This window comes from Dreissena polymorpha, chromosome 9, assembly GCF_020536995.1.
Source record: "Dreissena polymorpha isolate Duluth1 chromosome 9, UMN_Dpol_1.0, whole genome shotgun sequence".
Classification (NCBI taxonomy): Eukaryota; Metazoa; Mollusca; class Bivalvia; order Myida; family Dreissenidae; genus Dreissena; species Dreissena polymorpha.
Window position 1 is genome coordinate 54,055,158 of NC_068363.1, and position 22,392 is coordinate 54,077,549.

Below are 22,392 nucleotides of genomic sequence, written 5' to 3' on the forward strand. Positions count from 1 at the left end.
CAAATGTTTTCAATAATTTAACTTTTAAATATACCATATATACCGATTTTTTTAAATGTATAAATATTACACACACAGGCGATTTTGCAATCCCGGACACCTGATTTCATGGGTAAAAAATAAAACATTGTAAGTGTTGTTAGGTTTTTGGTTTTTTATGCTTCCGGAATAAAATCAAGAAAATCAAGATCTGAAGTGTTAACGCTTATAAAACACAAACTTTTACCAAGAGTTGTGCAGTACCTTATCAGCACATGCTCAAGAAGTCATATCGTTTTATAGTCGATGGAATGCTATGGTCACTGTTATCAGATTTTTTTTTAATAATCTGACTTCTTAAAAAATATTAGCCAAAAGTCAAGTTTATTTCTTATTTTAATTCATATTTGAAATAATACGCACACAGGTGAAATAACCGCCCCGATACCGCCTCCATCAACGCCAAGCATGTACGAAGAAATAACTCGCATGGTTTATAATTGCCCATTGAAAATAACTATTGCATGATTCATGTTGATACTTTTATTGATAGTGATCAACATTGGCGCAGTACAGCAACCAAAGAATTTCAAACATCAATGAAAGAAAGTCGGAACATAGTGTTGTAAAATAAAGTTCATTTAAATTACGAAACTTATTTGCACATGAATTTAAGAAACAATGGTTATTAAAAAACATTTTTAATGTTTAGCAAAGGGCAATGTGTCCGAATGTGTTTTCCTGGATCATGAGAATTAAACATGTTTTAATAACTTAAATATTGTAGCGTGCTACCGCGGGACGAACAGTTGTCGGCGTCGCCGTATCTAATTACAATTAAAACCAACAAATATTTCATAACATTTATTTCAACAACAAACTAGTATGAGTTAACTCAGATTCCCAAATGCGTACAGATATAATATTAATAAGTAACTTGTACAATTTAGAGGTTCTTGTTCTTAAAAAATAACCGATAAAAAAATTCTACATACTTTCAATGATATCTGGACGATGACTTGAACCTGACCTAGATGATGACAAAAAGCACCGAAAACTCAGCGCCCTTAGTATTTATAGAACGCGTCAGAGAACTTACAAAAATTATGACGTCACTACAAGTGACCAAAAACAAGAACCATGTCAGTAATTTACCAATAGGAAGCAAGCTACAAATACACTTAGTACAAAGTACACAAATCTTCCGAGTAAGAAATAACACCCTTTAAAATACCTAAGCATATCAATAGTATCCTACTATTTTATCAAACAACAATATTTAACAATGAGAACAACAATTCAGGTGCATGTTAACCTATTTCTTGTAAGGCATAGTTTTTACAATGACCAACAATAACACATAGATTATCTACTCATTGCAAATAGAAAATTAAAATAAAATGTGCAGAATAAACATACGACCAGTTACTTGATACAAAAAGGATTTATCTACGTATATATGACGCTGGTTAAAGGTATTACTCCTTGACTTTCGTTTTATATATGTAATCAACGTTTGTCACTGTTATATAAACAACAATATTACTGATGGAATTGAAATCCGCGAACCCGGAAGTAAAAGGTAAACATTAAAACAATATTATTAGGCAAACACTTGAACAATAGACCAGTTGAATGTTATTGTTTGCATTCGGGATTTTCCGCGCATGCGCACTGGCTGGTTAGCAAAAAACACTGGTTACAGTAACGTAAAACATGTATACATGTCGTTTGTTTAGTAAATAACACGATAAAAAAAAATCAGAAATAAATATTAAAACTCTTAAATAATAGTGCAAAAATATAATATTTAGTACCAAAAATGTATTTTCATAAATATAATTTCCTCTGTATAAAATACGAATTAGTTATTAACATAAGAGTAAACGTGGTCGGAAGGCTAAAAACTGGCAATCCAACAAAACAAAACAATAAATATTCTTTCCTATTCTTTGTGATTGTATGATTTTGGTAAATTATATGTCAAAGATAATAACACATACATTAATTTGATTATAATTATAAGTGGTGTAGATATTGTTATTGTTCATAAGCGAGCGATAGTGTAAGAGGGGCATTTAATCAATTATAAAACGAAGCCCTAAAAGCGGAATACATTACAATTTATAAACATTGTAGTAATTTTATTTTCCATTGAATGAATTACCGTTTCGTTTCCATCGAATGACAATATCATAAAGTTTAGCATACATATGAAAAACAAGAACTGCATATTAAGCAAATTAAATTGTCTTTGCGTGCACTCTCTATACTGGTGATAAGGAGTGATAACAATCTAACATTTTATGATAAATAAATCTATATATTAATTTATTTTACGCAAGTATGTTTTACCCTTTGGTTGTTTGCTTGTTTTCATGTTGTCATTTCGTACACTACAGAAACGTACAATCTTAACACATAATAGCCGAGTTTACATTTGCCGGTACTCGTTAAATACGTTAATTGTGTAGCAATGAAATTGCACAATATTTTTAATTTATAGTTATTAACACTCTATTATTATGATTAAACAGGCTAATATATACATACACTAATTCCTGTTAATCCATTTCCGACAAATATCTTCTAAAAGCAACTGTTTCGTATGTTCGGCTTTACAATTTTGCTTAGATGATCGCTCAATATGCCAAGAGATGACATGGAGGTATCATAAATTGTGTTTAATTACTAGACACTTGTATGCCACATGTGGTTTATGCAGGGGCCCAAGAATAGGTCCCTGGATTTATGACACCATGTGTTCTTTGTAATTGTTTGGACAGTATTCGATCATAACGAGATAATCGCTTTATGATGAACAAAGGTGCAATAAAACACCGGGTTAAAACGCTGCAACAAAGAGTGTCAAAACTGGTGTGAATAATTAAATAAAAACTATTACATTTATCAAGAGAATTTATTTAATGTGTAACAAGGCAAGTTTTTACAGGCACAAATGTTCAAATCAGTTACTATATGTTGCGTACATAAAGTCGATCTATTTGCTTTTTTTTTTTACATCCTTATTTCATTAAATTTGATTTATTCTGAAAGAATTTCAATATCAGAGAATTTCTTATCTAAAAAATGGTCGCGGAGATGTGCCAAGTAGAGATTTTTATGGTAACCGCATACCGCGCTCGTATATTGTGTTCCACTCCAGAGTTCGTTTATAGTAAAAACAAATAATAACAACAATATAATCGTTCAAAAAATGCATTTCCTTGCACGCTTATGTTTTATTCAGAAATAGTTAGTAAAATTATATTAGATATAGTGCATGATTATCATTAAAACGATGATTAGTTCAACCTTCTCTATATGCGCTTATATGAATTTCACCTCTTTTTGCCAACCAGTGGGTGGAGTCTAATATTTGCAGGTGCGCGTGACGTTACTCGTCAACTGGTCTATATTATGAAATGTGATAGCTCACATTACAATGTAATTGTTATAGGTAACTTTGAGACTTCCAATCCAGGTTTCCAGACCGATCGAATGTTCGAGAACTTTGCTGGTATGGCAAACGGAGCAGAAGGTAAACAAAAAGGCAGCAGTTAGTGAACCAGTTCCAAACCAGGACCAGTTCCGGTACACAAATATATATTTTAGGACTCATATTCAAATTTTAGTGTAGAAAGAAGAAAAAAAAAATTCAGTCATTAAGTTTGAACCTTTTTCTTCTGAAATCCGTCGATTTCCGAAATTTTGTAAACAATCGTGACGGCTGGGGGCTTGAAGTTTCAGACAAGCATTCTTCAATTCGGATGAACCGCCAGTTTCCGAAACGCATGGTCCCGAAAATAAAACTCAAATTTGGTAATCTAAATCAGGTAATGAACATTTTTTGGGGTTGATGTATGCATTTTTGTGTATTTTATCAACCTGCTTTTCAATTTACCAAAAATAATTGACAAATAATCAACAAATAGGTTATTTTTGATACCATATACATGTATCATTTTCGGCTCACTGAATACGCCTCGCAAGGGATTATTTCAAAGCATTCAGTATTGGTACAGTTTAATATTTGAGCAATCATGTTTGTTATTTATTACTTTTTTGTCAGACTATGTAATTGTTGTATTTTTTCAGTCTTCCTTGCTTAATTAAACATTTATATGAACGTGTTTTAGTGTTAAAGGGGGCTAAATTTGTTAGAATCTCTGTAAAGAAGAAATTCAAAGAAAACAATACTAAATAATATTAAAATTGTGTGTAAGGTTTTTTGTTGTCTTATGTCCCTTCAAAGCAGAAAGGTCGTTTCCACAACAGATGTTCACACTATTAAAGTGTTCCCCTGTTTAAATAACACTTTCAGTATCAATAATAATTCATTTTAGTTTAAACCTATTTATTTTAACTCAATTTCATCGAAAGCCTCAGACAAATTGAAATGCTCTCGAGTCTGTTTCCTGGGCCTAGAACCAGTACTAGGTGTCTATTGGGGACATCTTAAGAATTTCCCTTAAATGGGCATTGAACCCATGACGTCCCGGTCTCTAGGGAGACACCAATTACATAATACTATATTTCAGTTTTTTGAACAATACCCTGCCCATTACTGTCCTTATACTTGTCCTTATAATATTTTATTAACCAGTTTTTTTGAAGAAAAAAACTGGTTATTAGATTGGCGAATGTCGGCAGGCGGGCTGGCTTGCGGACGGAACAAGCTTGTCCGAGTCATAACTTAGTCGTTCATTGTCAGATTTAAAAAAATAATTGGCACATTTGTTCACCACCATTAGACGGTGTGTCGCGCGAAAGAATTACACCGATATCTCCAAGGTCAAGGTCACAATTTGAGTTTGAAGGTCAAAAATGGCCATTAATGGACTTTTTTAAACTGAAAAACTGGTTTTGTGACAATTTTGTCCCTTGTTACACTTTGATCTGAAAAAATCTTGTGATTGATTTTGAATGTAACTGCTTAGGACTAAATCCTTTTTTGTTTTCAGATGTAAGACAATTAAGTAGGCAATGACAAGGAAAATAAAGAACAAGGTCACTCCTTGCAGCCCAGCAGTAAAGGAAGCAAACCAGCTCAAAAGGGTATGTCATGAAATGTTTAAAATTAAGTATTTTGTGGGTAATTACCTAATTTTCACCCATATATGCTGACTAATATTGAGTTGTTTGGAAGCACTGGAAAATGGCTTAAAAGCATCCCAGTAGATTATCAAATTGATTAAAGTGGACCTTATTCAGAATTGAACATGTGGCTTCTATGAATGACATTTTAGCTGACCTTAGCACAATATTTCAAAGTTAAGCTTGTGGTCATGGCCTTTATCTTTCCTTTGTATAAATGCGTTGCCAACACATTAAGTAATACATGTATACCACTATTAAATCCCAATCTTCATCAATCTCAATAATTATGTAAGTGATATCTTGGAAAAAGTTCAAAATTAGGTCACTCGTGTCCAAAACTAGGTCACATGGTAAATTTGAAAAGAAATATTGTACATTTTTTTATCGAAGCCAGCATTTTTTGCCTCAATCTGCATGAAACTTGGTCAGAAATTTTGTCTGGTCAATGTCTTTGTTAAATATGAGTGATGTGACGTTAAAAAAACTAGGTCTGTCACTAGCCGACTGGGTCAAATGATATAAAACCAGTTTTAATAGTTGTAACTTTATTTTTTTCTTCAGAAATATGGGGCAGGAAGCAAATCCCCAGCCAAGAACATTCGTGTAAGACGTGCCATCTTCGATGTTGAGGGAAAGAAGTCTTCAATAAGGAAGCAGCAGAAAACCATGCGGTTTCAGTAAGTTTTCTGCGAAGGAAGTTGTCTTGGGAGGTTTTATTGGACAGCAGAAATGGGCCATCACCTGCCTTTAATAAGAAATAGGAAGAGACGATTGCCACATGGTTGAAGGAAATGGCAGAAAGGGGTTAAGGTCTAAAGCCTGGAGAGTTTCTAGACTTTGTGCAAGCGGTGGTGCTGAAAAAAAACGGAAGACACCCTTTGTTAATGGACGCCCATCATATAAGTGGTATCGAAAATTTATGGAAAGGAATAAACATATTGTTGAAATTAGAACTGAGACACCACTAGAAGCAAGTAGGGCAAAACTGACAAGTTAGGCATTTGATGATTGGTACTCTCAATATAGGGACTTCCTAGTGCAAAGTGGGTTACTACATTAACCCAGCTGTATTTACAATGCAGATGAAATAGGATTCAATATGGCTAGCGACGCTGGAAAAGTGATTGGGCCTGCAAGATGTAACCGGAACACTTCTGTCCCACATGTTTCCGGGGGACATAGTAAAGAGAGAATTACAGTTATGTTCTCTGGCTGTGCGGATGGAACCATGATACCTCAATTTTTAGTGTATCCTGAGCCAAGGCCTAGAGGCTACAATCCCTTGACAGGTGGAATTAATGGCAGTCACATAGTTTATACAAAGAAAGGCTGGATGGATTCTGTTGCTAATGAAGCATTTCTTGAGCACTTCAACAAGCATGCTTGTAAAGACATGCCAATTGTGCTCCTCTTTGACAGTGTGAGCAGCCATATAAGCAAATGGCATTCTGCGTTATAGCATACTTCCAAACGCAACTCATCTCATGCAACCTTTAGACAAGGGTGTATTTGGCCCACTAAAGCAGGGGTGGCACCAGGTTGCAAGGGTTCATACACGAAATCACCCTGGAATATCCTTAGGGAAGGAAATATTTTCGGAAAAGTTGAAAGAGGCTTTCACGATGTTCTACAAACCACTAACAGTGGTGAACAGTTTCAAATCATCTGGAATTAATCCTGTTGATAGTACTTTCATCAGAGATGAACACTTTAAGCCTGGACTGATATTCACTCACAGCGATGAAGAAACTGGAGAGAGCAGCAACTCCAAGCCAACTAAGTACTCTCAGGAGGAGTTAGAAGCTAAAGGTGCCCTAAGTGCTTTAGAAAAAACATTGTCTACACCCACAAGACAGAAGTATGAAAAGCGAATACATGAAGGGTATGATATTGCTGGCCAGTCCCAATGTTTCGATGTGTACAAAAAACTTAAGTGTGCAAGAGAAGTCCAGATTCCTTCCTTAAGATCTGAAACAGCTTCAGGATTGGATATTCTAGCCAGTGCTGCAATGACAGTAAATGAGCAAACAATCTTTTGTTCTAATCGAAATGAGAGTCCATTAACTTCTGTAGTTTCGCCAGTACTGCTTGAGGCAACTGTACTGCCAAAAGCAGCTTAACCCAAGAAGTTGCCACCAAGAAGGCTAGTACATACCCTTCCACACCATCTAACCTCATCTGACAGTGTGAGAACAATGGCTTTACGGGAGCTCTCGAAAATAAAAAAGATAGCTGAAAAAGAAAAGAGAGACAAGTGCAAATTTATGACATCTGCCGGAGGGAAATCATCAAAACACCAGGAAAAAAACAAAAAACCTGTTAAGATGTCTGCTAAAATACAAGTTATAGAACATAATGAAGAGAGTGATGAAGATAATGCTACATGCATGGGTTGTGGTTGCTCATGGAAAGAGGATGAGGAGTTAGGACTGGGAAGAACTTGGGTGAATTGAGACTTTTGCAAGAAATGGATACACACTGACTGTTGTTCAGAGGAGATATATGTCGAAATTGAAGAGCCTTCCTGCTGTCCAGAATGTACATAATTTAAGAATTTGATCCTATTGATATTTTCCTTATGAATGGTCTGCCTATGTGATAATTGGTGTTTTAAAAAATTGGTGATTTAAAACCAACAATGGTTCTGTAACAGAATCTGTTACACGTTTGTAAGGAAACAAACACTCATGTTAATAAAATTCCTGAATTGAGATTTGAACTCAAGAGGAGAATCTAGTACTATAACCAATGGCCACAATAAAGCTTTACATTTAGAAAATGGTTTACCTATTGATACATTTTGCTGAATTTATTATTGCAGCAGAAGTTATGTAAAACCATTGTGGAATAATAAAAAATATTTGTTATTTAATAAGGCAAGATGACAAAAGCAGTTTGCACTTAAAGCAGACCATGTTAAATCGTTCCGCAACATTTCAGAAGTCTTAACACATTTAATACCTTATAGACTTAAAGCATGTAAAGATTTCATATTGGCTACACTAAATATGATTTATATGAAATCTTCCCTTGACAAAATAATGTTGATTTTTTTTTTCAGGTAACAACAGAACAAGAACATCCTGTAGCAACTACTAGTACCTATGTTACAGAACAGGATGTCTGTATAAATAATTTAGAAATTAAAGGATATCATTTCTTCAAAATTAAACCCCCAAAAGTAAAGGAACCTTTACTTATAGTTGATAGGGAATATGGGAACATCCATGATCATGATTCATGTTTAGTTTGGATTCCGGATTTAGAGTGTTTTTCATCAGAACTCTATGACATGCAGACTGATGAAGCACGTTTTCTGAAGTAAAGTGATGTAGCTGGACTCCCTGTTGGGTATGTTCCAAGGGGTTAAGGTGGATGTTTTCGAAAAATACTTGATGAAAATGGTAACATTTTTGCAAAGATGACAGGAGAACCAACACAAAGTTTCCCTCCTTTGCCTGCACCCAATGAGAAAGGTGGTGGTGTCGTAATACCATGTACATATGTCATAAAAACTAACTGTGTTGAGCAAACTGTTGCACTTGTTCAATCTGCTATACAAAGCATGGAAGAACGTTATGTTATGAATATAACTGTTGAATAATGAAAGTAATAATAAATACATGTAGATCAATACACACTTGTTTCAGGTTCAGGGTATCCATTGTGAAGCATAAGACCAAAGATGTCATTAAGAGGATGATTATTGCATTAATTTTCATTAAAATATCTTACTTTTGTTGACATTTTATTGTATAATATAATCTCTGTTTGAACCATTTTATTTATATGCAGAAGTACTGCTGTTATGTTGATAATATTTACATTTATTTTGTATTATGATCGGTTTTTGCTGTTTATTTATATGCAGAGGAAATGCTGTTTTGTGGATATTTACATTTTAGATATAATATGATCTCTTTTTGCACTATTTTATTTATATGCAGAGGTACTGCTGTTTGGTGGATAATATTTAAATTTATTTTGTATTAAGATCTCTTTTTTCACTATTTTATTGCACCTTTTTTAGGCACTGCTGTTTGTGCATAATAGTTATATTTTATTTTATGTTATCTATTTTTTCAAAATTTTATAAATATGCAAACTTTGTTTTATGATAATATATTCAATGAACATGCTAGTCCATATGTCTTGTTTGTTAATTATTATATATATTTTATTTTGTTATTGTTTATGAACCTTTTAGTGCTGCAAATTGATTGGAGGACAGTATGTGGGTACCAAAAAATTTGACTGCATTTGTGTGTATGCTTATCTTGGTTCATGTTGTGTAATAAGTAAAAAATACCATTGAAAGTTTTATGTCAACAAGCAGTTGATTTGGTAGAAATTTAACTGTTAAAAATTATTGCGTTACAATGTTTTTTTATGCCACATTTAGTTACAAGGTTTCTATACCTGTTTGTATACAAACTGTCAAAAGTGACAGTCAAAAACAACTTTTAGATGACCCCCGAGAGCGCACATCTAACAATACATATGCGTGTCGGAATTGGTCGAATTGGATCGCAACTGGATAAATCGGGTGCGTTGTTCACATGTATAATTTACATACTAATACATTCTCGATTTCATTAAAGAAGCACTCAAATTGTAGATAAACAAATTATCTTTCAAAGCACTAAAATAGAGGAATGTGTCTTTCGAAATGTTTAATTTGCAGCGAAAATGCAAAAAGTGGACAGGAACTGGTTAACGAATAGTGGGTAGTCGTACGGCCCCATATGAGTAGACAAGAGGCTACCCGTACGGCCCCGTACGGGTAGACAAGAGGCTACCCGTACGGATCTGTTCGTATAGCCTTTCCTATGGAGATTGTATAGCTAGCCGTACGGCTTATAAAGTATATAATATAAAAAGTATTAGTTGCGGCATCGATATTATGAAATTCAATGGGCAGCCGTCAAAGGTTGTTCTCAGAAATTGAGTTACAAAATTAATTTAATTATCTTTGAGACAATGGATAAATACATGGTTTCATGCAAGCAATATTTATATTACCTGAAAATGGCCGTGTCTTTTACTGTTGGGGAAAAATTTAAAAAGTATCAAAGCAACATATTTTCATGAATATGAAGAAATTCTATCAATTTAATGAAACATGTTATTGATGTGTTTATTTTATTTATTTTCAAGTGATATAAATGACAAATAAATTGATAGATTTAGATTTAATATCGATGCCGCAACTAATTAAAAACAGTGTTCACGCCTAACATAGGAACATCGGCTAATTATAGAATCAAATTATAAACCGAATTAAATTATTTGTGTAGCTTAATTTCTGAGAACTACTTTTGACGGCTGCCGTCATTTTATTTCACAATATCAATAATAATATCGATGCCGCAACTCATTTAAACAGCTTTTCACACCTTAATTAGGAACGTCGACTAATTAATGAATCAAATAAGCAACCGTATTACATGAAAGGAAGCCGTAAAAGATGAAGAATTTTGTATCTTTTATGAGCCTAAACAAACTTATTAGTAAAAGCGCTGAATGAAATTTCTTTACTTTATAAGCCGTACGGCTAGCTAGACAATCTCCATAGGAAAGGCTATACAAACAGAGCCGTACGGGTAGCCTCTTGTCTACCCGTACGGGTAGCTGCTTGTCTACCCGTAAAGGGCTGTACAACTAGCCAAACAAAAATAGAGCTTGTGAAAGCATAATCCACTGATACTGTAGAAAAGATACCCATTTGTTCAAGACATATATAACATTTGGGTATTAGGCAAATTAATATACTTTTTTGATGCCCCAGAAGGAGGGCATATAGTGATCGCACTGTCCGTTTGTCCGTCACACTTTGAGTTTTGGTAGCGAAAAAATGCTCATAACTTCCATGTCGCTTCAGATGTTACATTCATATTTGGTATGCATGTGTATATGGACAAGACCTTTCCCCTTGACCTTGAATGTAGGGTCCGCGTTAAGGTTTCGAAAAATGCTTATAACAGCTCTTGTTGTTGTATATAATAGTGGAATGAATTCATTTATTTAATAATACATTTCAACAATTCAAATACTTCGATTGAAAAGCCTATGGGCTATTGGTTTTATCTTGAATAACGATCAAAATTTCAGAGTTTCAAGTTTACACAATGAATACACATTATCCATGCCTTTTACAGTTTGGGCACCGAACCAAGGACTTGTAAAATAAAGTTTCGGTTACAAAACTAGTTTGTTCATAAGAAGCAATATGTTAAAATTGTTATTAAAGTAATTTTTTAACATTTTTAGCGATGGGAAAAGTGTCTCACTGTTTTGTCATGGATTGAGAAGTAAAAATGTTTCCACGGTTTATATAATTGGACCATGCTCTGTGAAAAGGGGTAAAATGCATGTGCGTAAAGTTTCGTCCCAGATTATCAGGGAAGACTGTTTCCGCCTAACCTGGGTTTTTGCTTCGAAGAGACTGTCAACAAAAAAGCGGCCTGTTCGGATTGCACAGGCTAATCTGTGACGACACTGAAGGCACATGCATTTAACCCCTTTTTCACAAAGCACTGCAGAAGTAATAGTTCTATGTAATGTTTCGACCTCCAACCAAGCTTTCCAGACCGATAGGAGGTTCGAGGACTTTGCATATAGCAAACGGAGCAGAAGGTACAAACTAGTTTGTCAAGATGTAGTTCAATGGTACTGTAGCTTAGTTATCGAATTGTTCAATAGGTATCTAATATGGTTGCATTCAGAAAATTAAATAATGTATTCAATAGTTTTTGAAAACCAGGAGTCAAATGACCCTGTGCTTGACATTTTAAAGGGTCAAATGAACTTTTCAGGGGTCAAAAGACTGAAAACTAGATATTTTGTTTGTTGATATTATTTGATTGCTCTGAAAATATAGCTTTGTATAACTTTTAGTTAATCTTGCTTACCCATAAGTAAAAAACTACATTTTCTATAATAATTATAAAGCATATATTTTATCTTAGTTTCATGGTAACCTTTGCATCAAAATGATGCAAAGAAGATAATTTGGAAGAGTCAAAAGCGACAAAATTGCAAATGCTCGCATCAAAAAGCAGGATTCTGCTTCAATTGAAATCCCTATTGTTTGTGTATCATATTGGTATTTATTTGTTGGGTTAGTAATCATTTTCATCAATATAAATATTACGGATGCAAGTGTTACATGCTAGTGGTTTTATCCTGAATAACGATCAAAGTTTCAGAGTTCCCAGTTTAAATTATTAATACAAATCATTTATGCCTCTGTTACAGGTGGGACGCCAAACCCAGAAGGTAAATAATTCGTTTGTGTTATAATGTATTCCTGAGTCTTATGTCTTTATTGTCCCTGTAATTCATTTGTGTTATAATGTATTCCTGAGTCTTATGTCTTTATTGTCCCTGTATTTTAAAGGACATGTGATGTTGTATTTCTACATTAATTTTCTATTAATCATTAATATGGTATATTCATCGAGCGTGTGTGTATTTAGTTATTTACCGATTGATAAGAATACAAAACAATCTTTGTCTCTTGGTGTATTCTTTTTAAATGATTACATGTATAAATTTTGCTAGTTACAAATGGCCAATATTTAACTGTTGTTTCATGGCGAAAACATATTTATTTCATATTATGCAATCATGAATGCCTACATGACAATTGTGGCAATTGTTTCACATTTCTACAAAGTACAGGCGAATCTGCAAACAAGGAAACATTGGAAGAAACTGCAAAAATGTTCGCAGAAATACAGCGTTTAGGTGCAACAACCCAAAGTAAGTAACCGAACAAAACCATCAACTTTAATGGGATATTGTAAGATACACGAATAAATGTTTTATATCAACTAAAACTAAAACCTTTTTATACGCCCGTTTTTAAAAACGGGACGTATTATAGTTTCAACCTTGGCGGGCGGGCGTCGGGCGGCGTCGACAGCAGTGTCCGCTCTCTAATTCAAATAGTTTTCATCCGATCTTCACCAAACTTGGTCAGAAGTTGTATCTAGACAATATCTAGGTCAAGTTTGAATATGGGTCATGCCGGGTCAAACACTAGGTCACGGGGTCACTTAGTGCATTTCAAGCATTTAGCATGGTGTCCGCTCTAATTGAAGTAGTTTTCACCCGATCTTCATCAAATTTGGTCAGACGTTGTGTCTAGATGATATGAAGGTCAAGTTCGAATATGGGTCATACCGGATCAAAAACGAGGTCACAGTGCATTTCAAGCATTTAGCTTGATGTCCGATCTCTAATTGAAGTAGTTTTCATCTGATCTTCACCAAATTTAGTCAGATGTTGCATCTAAATGATATCTAGGTCAAGTTCAAATGTGGGTCATGCCCGGTCAATAACTAGGTCTCGATTCCACTAAGTGCATTTCAAGCATTGAGCATGGTGTCCAAAACCTTCGAATTGGCGTATCTTGTGACAGTTTGGCACTCTTGTTTATTTTCACAATCTTGAAACATATCAAATTTTCAAACTAATGATATTACAACTAAACTGTTGTGTTGGCTGTAATTGAGGTTTTCACCAATTAATACACATTCATATAAAATATAGCAAATACTTTCTAACTTTTAAATTATCATGCAAGTATTAGGTGAAGCTTGTGTCATATAGACAAAAAAACACTGGCGTAATTATCTAACTGGTCAGCATTCAGGCCAGGATTTGTTTTTAATGCATGCTTCATTTCGTTTTTATTGAAGGCGATGATACAATACCACTTCTCAAAGCCATGATTGAACCTACCTTGACAGGTGACACAAGTTGATTTCATGTTTAATTGTGTAATAAGCTGATACATATTAATCCTTTCTTACTTTATAGCAAAGTTAAAATGGCTAAATGCAAACAGCATAAAGCCAGAACAGTCTGCGAGTAACTCGCAGTCTGTTTAGGTTTTATGCTGTTTGCTTCTCATTAGTATCTAAAGTATCTAAGGGTTAGAAATGAAGCCTTTAAACATTGAATCCAGTAAGGAAGGTCTTTAATTAAATGTAACTTTATAAGGGACTACACATGCATCAAAATACGTATCTAAGTGGTAAAGGGTTAACATGTACAAGTACCCGAGTGAACATTATTTTCTATTATTCACTCTTTCTTCGTAAAATTATTATCAGCGGAATTGTATTGGTCATTAAATGCTTACTTTTATGTACACCTATACCTTTTTGACTTCTCTAAAGCTGTATCGGTGTTCTCTGTTTAATGAATGGACCTTTCTGTCTGATTTGGCTTCAATTATCCGCTTTCTTTGCTACAGTTTCAATATGCCCATTGTGTTTGAAGTATAGATGGTAGCATTAGATGAATTACAAATAGTTTAGAAATGTCATCAAAAATTGAATATTAAAGAGACCATCAACCGTATTGACTAAAAAAAAATTTCTCTAAAATACCGTTTTTTTTTACAAGTATTAGTTTTTATTGTTTTAAAATATCACGACTTGTATATTACAGTACTTGAAATAGTTGTTAAATTTTCATATTTTCAGTATATTAGGTAATACAATTTTACTGGGTATGTGTACCAGGTAACTACCAATTAACTATAAATAACGCAAGTAGATTGATCATCATCGTCACATGCTAAATCCAGGAATGCAAATTTTGCAAGCGTAGTGAATTGTATATATTATTTATATAAAATGATCAATCTACTCTCTTTTTTTAGTGCGTATATTGTTATTTCACCTATTTTGGCGATGTACTTTCGATTTCACATCGCGATATTTTATTATCAAATATACTAAAAAAATATTTTTTTAAAAGTAAAGTAATATACCAGTCGTGATATTTTAATCAATATAAACTATTAATTGTAAACAGAGACGGTATTTTAGAACTTTTCTTTGATTGTCAATCTGGTTGATGGTCCCTTTAATACCTGCAACAAATATGCCAGCAAGTATTGAATTATGCAAAACAAACGATTTTTAAGAAGTTAAGAAGCAAAAGCCATGCGTCTTAGATTTAAAAATTGACTTATTGTTGTTGTTTTGAATACAATCGTTAAATAATGTTTACAGGTAGTGAATAAAATTGTGACGCCTCTCATAAAAGTAAATATGATTTAGTCAATGACTTTCGTTTTATAAAGTGACATTTATATTTTTGTTTATATTCGCTGTTTGTATCAGTCTGGATTCAGCAATATCGGCACTTACATGTATCTTCAAAACAACGTCAGTGTACATGTCCTTAATACACATTATAACAAAGCGTTTTATTTGAAAATGAGCAAGCTTATTTATGGTTTTAACAACTTTTTTATTCCCCCGGTTCGAATGATCGGGGGTATATGGTTTTTGGTCTGTCTGTCTGTCATTGTATGTGTGTGTCTGTCCCAAAACTTTAACCTTGCTCATAAAAATGAAAACTCTTGGGTCTATGTTCTTTAAACTTTACATGTGCATGCATCTCATTGTGATCTACAAGCAAACATTGTTTTAGGTCACTAGGTCAAAGGTCAAGGTATCTGTGACATTAACAATCAAAATATAACATTGTTTCTAAAATTGCTGCCGTGCGGCTTCAAAGCGCAGTAGGGGGCTTTGTGTTTCACAAACACAGCTCTTGTTTAATTGGTATAAAGGAATATTTTTACTACATAAAACGGTGTATGAAATGTGACGCTTAACGGACACTTTCACAGTTTAGATGTTGAAAACACACATTAATTCTTAACCCGTCATATCCTATGCTTTAGGTTATTTTAATACTGTATTCTTGTAAAATAACATATGACAAGTAATGCGATAACGCCACCATTTGGAATGCATTTGTAATGTATACAAAGAAAATGACATTAGTTTAGAAAATTGTAATAGCTGAAACGTGTAAAGCTGTCTAAACTATTGTTGTGTTTATAAATTGGTTGTATGTATTATTATGATTTATACATATGTTTTTACCAGAGGAGGAAAAGCCCATCGCCCTTGAATTGTTGATGGCGAAACCTAGAGGTATAAATACTTATCAGATGTGATCAATTGATTTTTTAATTATTTTTCGCTTCATTAAGTTATACTTGTTTCAGAATAAAATGTTTATTTAATGTGTTTTTATGCCCCCGAAGGAGGGCATATAGTTGTCGCACTGCCCGTCCGTCAGTCTGTCCGTCGCACCTTGCGTTTAGGTTTCGAAAAATGCTCATAACTTCTATGTCGCTTCAAATGTAACCTTCATATTTAGTATGCATATGGACAATGCCTTTGCATACGCATACAAATTTTGACCACGTTGACCATGACCTTGAACTAAGGGTCCGAGTTTAGGGTTCGAAATCTGCGTTAAAGTTTCGAAAAATTCTTATAAGCGTTTATCGGGGGCATATGTCATCCTATGGAGACAGGTCTTGTTTTACATTGTCTGATTAAATTATGGTAAATGCAAACATTTTAAAACAATATTTATTCTTCTTATGTGATTTAAAAAAAAGAAATAAAAATTAATTTGAGTCGCGCTCAGTAAGGGGTGTTAAAAGCATGTGCGTAAAATATCGTCTCAGATTTATCAGGGACAACACTTTCCGCCTAAGTTTGCTTTTGCTGAGAAGAGACTTTCTAGAAACGGAAATTATATAAGTGGAAAGTGTCCTCCCTGATTATTCTGTGCGGACTGCACAGGCTAATAAAAGAAAGACACTTTACGAACATGCATTTTACCCTTTTTCTCAGGGCACGGCCCAAATGATCAACAGAACAAGACCTTAAATGCAACGTATAGTTGTTCAGAGGCTTACCCATTTGTTGTGTGTTAAACCACAACAATGTTGTATTAATGTTGATGTGAAACATTGTAGGAACTGAGGGTATGATTAAATTTAGAGGTACGTGTATATTGTGTATCGACAACGATGTATAACAAAGTTGTATATATTTAATAATATTTACGATCAAGTATACGCCAAAACAGTTTTCGGTAGTATTTGGTATAAGTTAATTATCGCAATCACTTTAAGATGTGTTATTTGATGACATAAAATTTTCCGATTTAATTATAGAATGACATACTACGGGTTTGTTTTCTTCAATGTCAATATTTTACCCTATTAACATCACACTTGTTTTTAACTTTAATTGTTTTTTTAGATTGACGAAGCAGAAAACATAGGAGAAAAATATGAGTGAACATACGTTCTCCAATCTAAAAGACAGATCATGTTAAAGCTTGTACATGCCTGACACAACATACATGTATGGTAAACTAAAGTAACGTTGATCTATATAGAAGGGTAAAATACAAAATTGAAGTATGTTAATCGATTTCACTTGAATGTTATTTGAGTGCGACCAATGTATTTTCTCGTTTTGTTAGTATTCGAATACAGTGTTGTTGTTTGTGTCGTACATTGTGATCCTTACATGGCCCAGTTGCAAGAATATTCACTCACTGACTATACTATAAACGTGGCATCTACATATACGTATTCTCAAAATTGTGTAAAGGTTCATATAAATAGTTGAACAATTGTGTAATCAATTTCAATATTTACAATATATGCCTGTACCGTTCATTCCTTTTTAATCTCTTAATCAATTTGTTCATTGTTTAGATTTCAATGTAGTACGAGTGTAAAATAGAACAACGCCATGTGTAGGCAACGCAATACCTTGCTCCTAAAATGCTGTGCAATAACTAAAACTATCATATATAGGCAGCATAAAACAAGTAGTGTAAGATCGGAACTAATGTAATAACGAGTGTAAGTAACCCTTTATAATAAAATATAGGAGTGTCCTTTCAGAGGAAATCCCGGACGACGACACAGGGCTAGGAGATGCTAAGCTGAGTGTTCGCTTGAAGGAAATGGGTAAATTTAGCAAGTTTTTAGTTGAATACCTATAGGTTGCTATTTTATACAATATTGTTTGTTCTTTTTTTCAAACGAGTCGGTGCACTCGCATAAACGATGCCATATAATTGGTCACTCAAAATAGGTACCCTACGCGAATGCTAAAATGTTATCTTATATATGTAACATATGCACGAGTTCATGTGTGTTTTGTAGCACGGTAATCAAGCTACGCAAATCGTATAATTTTCAAATACACACAGACCATTAAATATTCCTCTCAGCGATTTACTCCCCTATCAGTTAAACGTGTTTTGATTGTTTAGCTTGTCAACATTCCCCAGATACTTGTGGACTCGAATAGAAAAAAATTGAATGGTTTGAATTATGTCTTATGTTCATAATCGGATTTGTTCAAGCACATGTTTCATGCATTAAATGTGTAAAATTATCTTGATTTTTCTTCATAATTATTCTACTCTTTTTTCTAAATATAAGTGCATTAGAAAATATCTTGTCAGTGTGATAATGACATTTATTGGGTACTTAATATGTATAATGGTTATGCTATTAATGTATGAGGTAAACTGTTAACATTGACTGTTTAACAGAAGAAGACGCCAGAAGAGGCAGGGGTCATGCCTCGGGTGAGTTCAGACCACTGAACATTGGCAATAGGCTAGGTGAGTGAACAATAGTATATAGAGGAAAGATATTAGCTTGTATTGGCTGCGTGTTGTACATTTTCATCGAGAGCACCAGGAAAACCTGTATGACCATCGTTGCTTGAGGACTTGTTAGTTGGGATACTGTGAATACTTCAAAATATCGTTTATGAGACGACCGTGTGTCACCAAATTCACTGAACATCGGTTAAAGGTATCATCTAATGGTTTAGCGTGAGGTTGAACTTTAGACCACTGAGTTTTGTCGCCAGTATGTTGCCACAAGACCTTAATAGTTTAAAAAAATTGCTTTCAATCTTACCTTAAGTAACAATTATATACCCGGTTACCGTAAAGTAAAAATGTGTTGTAAACTTAATACAAGCCTTAATTTTTTAACAGGAGGACTAGAGGGTTCACAAGGTGGCCTGGAAGGAATAGGTTTGTATGAAAACCGGTTTCAAACAACAAAGCTTTTTTCGCTCACTACTGATAGGCAGTTAATAAATTTAAATTAGTTTTTGTGTTAAAATGCACTGTTTTAACATGTTCTTAAATCTATTAGTGTAAAATTTGTAATTTGACATCTGCGCTGTCGGAATGTTGGGAATATAAGTTAAGGATCTGATTAAGATTGGTCACCAGCATTGGTCTCTGTCACAAGAAAACTTTACAAAACCTCATGCTGTGTGGGGTGGTGTTTTCGTTCGGCTTACGTGTCGGTTACAAAACACGCAGAAGCGTTCGGTTTTCGGCGTTCAGTCTTTAACCTAGATTTATTGACATCACTAACCATCGGGCAATTTCAATAACCAAAATAATTGCGCTAATTTTCTAATCACATGAATGTATACATTCCACTTTGATTTATTGTCCGACACTACCTGTTGTATAAATTAAGGTAATAAACATAACCTTATTAATTCATTTATTAACTCAAATATATGAATTCACTTCTACTTGCTATCTGTTTATATTTCAAGTTTCAAGTAAATCCTTTCAGTAGATTTAGAGTTATGCTTAAGACTCAAATTTACTTTGAAATTATATAGAGGGAGATAATAAACAAAGTACGACCGATAGAGTTATGGTTCATGTTCATTGCACTTCTCCTAGTTGCCATCTGTTTATATTTTTAGTTTTAAGTAAATTCCTTCAGTAAATTTATGTAGAGTTATGCTCCGGACAAAAATTTACTTTGAAATTAAATAAAGGCAGATAATTCAAAAACTAAGAAAGATAGAGTTATGGTTCTTGGTCACTGCACTTCTCCTAGTTGCCATCAGTTTATATTCTAAGATTAAAGTAAATCCATTGGAGTTATGCTCTGGACAAAGTTTCGGACGGAAAGACGGACGGACAGACGGACGAACGGAGACAATTAATATATCCCCTTCCGAAATTCAATTTCGGCGGGGATAAAAATGCATTACAGTCAATAGATTTATTGATTGAAAATGTTTTCATCACTAAAAAAAGACCAATAGTGCATGTGTACAACAGATGTTTGTATGATACCAATGTAGGCCTACTTATTAAATGTTTTAACAGCATCAACATTTACTGTTTAACGTAAATATATTTCTAAAATAAACTCTTGTTTGGTTGTCGCCATAAAATGTTAATAGTATGTATAGTGAATTTCATTCACATTTCCAAAGAGATTGAATTGAAATTTCAAATATGTAATCACCATGAAGATGTGAAGGACACTCTGCATCCCCAAACATCCCTGAGGTATTTGTCCTTGAACATGACTGAGAAGTGTTAGGGTATAATTTATGTTTTACAAAGCTATTATTATTGATTATTAAAAGTATATATATTTGTCTGTTTCAGGCAGCCACTAATGAGGCTAAGGGTTTAGTTGCAGCCACCAGTAACTCAAGCACTTTCCATCAACATCAACGCATTCCAGCAACGATCATGATTGACTGTAATTCAAACTATTTAAGCATCAGTATAAAAATTATTTGTTAACCCATATCTTGCATATAGCCTAACTTACTAGGCAGCATTTTCAATAAGACATAAGTCTTTAATCATTTGAAGCTTTCAGTTTTTTCTTCAACTGAGTCATTCATGTTAAGTCATTAAATCATGCAGCATTTTTATAAGACATTACTCTTTTAAAAATGTATTATTTAAAATGGTGTAACTTTTCAAATCCGTCATTTAATGCTTTTATTTGTAACATGTACGTGTTTCAATCAGTCAGCATTTTAAATATAATTATATGATATATATTTTGTATGATCTGATGTTTTTTACATTGATATATTTGTATCATGTGATGGTATTTTAAGATCTTGTGTTTAGTTGTGTAAGTTTTGTTTTGCTTGCATATAGTTTACTGTTGTCAATGAATGAATGATGATTTATTATTAATTAATTGTGGTCCGATTGATTATACCGGTATACACATTTATGAAACTGTATGCAAATATTGTTGAGTTTTTCAATAAATCATCTCAATAGATTGTTATATTCACGTTTTTTGTGTTACACTGTTTCATATTAAATATTGAAGATAAGATATGATTAGATATCACCATGTTTTATAAGTTATCCATATCTTTTGGATATATTGAATACTTTAAACAAATAATTCAGAGTGAAACAATATATTTTTCTCTAAATTAGCTCACCTGTGGAGAAACCCACGTATGTGCTGCTTAAACAAAGTTGACCTGTTGATAATCCATTCAAAATCACATCACATAGCAAATGTTAATAATGGAATAAAACTACCATGTGTGGATAAAATGGGCCAGGTTGAAATGGTTAATGGGGTTAACCAGTGTAGTGCATACTTTGCTATGTCTATTTCCGCTTGCTTGCTTACCATACTATATAAGCCCGACATAAACACTGTTTATTAGCAAGTCAACTTTACATAATGTTTTAATCACAGCATACAAGTACAAATTTCATGTTTTGACAGTTCAAATAGCGTTTGAGACCCCCCCCCCCTGAGTGGTTTTGGTCACGTGATCCGTTATGGCTACAAGTGATCCGTTAATGTATGAATTCCGATGTGAAAAAAACGTGCCACAAATAGATATGGGAAGCGGACAACGAGCGAGGCCTGGTATAGGAGAGATAACCCTGCGTTATGGTTAGGGGTCGGGTTAAGGTTAGGGATAAGGCTAACCCAAACCCGACCCCTAACTCCCCCCCATGCGCATTACAATACCAGGCCTCGCTCGTTTTCGTTGTCCGCTTCCCAATTGATATTGTATGTATTTTAAAACATAATTGTTGCTTTAGCACGAAGCAAAGGTATTATTGTATTAAAGTGATATAAAAAAAGTATCAAAACATTTATTGTTTTTCACCTGCACAATTTTATTACGCTACTGATCTGGTAATAGTAAATCGACTATATTGCTCCAGCAGCTGGAGTTTCATTTCTTTATATTTAATGCGACTTCATTAGACATATAAAAAGCCGGGTTTTTGCTGTCAACTAATTCATTATTATTATATTACTATTATTAGTATTATTATTAGCAGTTGTTGTATTACTTAGTATTATAACAAGTCACAGTTTCTAGTGAAACTAACATATAATTGGACTAAGTGTGCATAATAATAAGCCGGGTGTTTGCTGTCAGTTTGAAATGCAAGACTTTTCATCATTTTCATCAACATCGTCATCATTATCATCATTAGCATCATCATCATCAACAACAACATCATAATCATATTAAAAGTATGATTTACATATCACCACCATCATCATCATCCTATTAAAGGGGCCTTTTCACGTTTTGGAAAATTGACAAAATAAAAAAACTGTTTCAGATTCGCAAATTTTCGTTGTAGTTATCATATTTGTGAGGAAAC

General features: G+C 33.7%; 1 protein-coding gene across 4 annotated transcripts; it reads left to right on the forward strand.

The window, feature by feature from the left end:
- Positions 1–1,338: 1,338 nt before the first annotated feature.
- LOC127845833 (uncharacterized) lies at positions 1,339–21,023 on the forward strand. 4 transcript variants are annotated; one of them, XM_052376992.1, is made up of 10 exons: positions 1,339–1,454; positions 3,464–3,520; positions 12,337–12,357; positions 12,763–12,843; positions 13,785–13,835; positions 15,999–16,046; positions 17,831–17,896; positions 18,490–18,561; positions 18,946–18,984; positions 20,383–21,023. In XM_052376992.1, the coding sequence occupies exons 1-10, from the start codon at positions 1,439–1,441 to the stop codon at positions 20,391–20,393; spliced, it is 462 nt and encodes a 153-aa protein (XP_052232952.1). In that variant the 5' UTR covers positions 1,339–1,438; the 3' UTR covers positions 20,394–21,023. The 4 variants fall into 4 exon arrangements, with proteins under 4 accessions (XP_052232952.1, XP_052232951.1, XP_052232953.1 ...); XM_052376991.1 differs by having other exon boundaries at positions 1,342–1,454; positions 3,440–3,520; XM_052376993.1 differs by having other exon boundaries at positions 1,342–1,454; positions 3,440–3,520; positions 18,490–18,525.
- Positions 21,024–22,392: the final 1,369 nt, after the last annotated feature.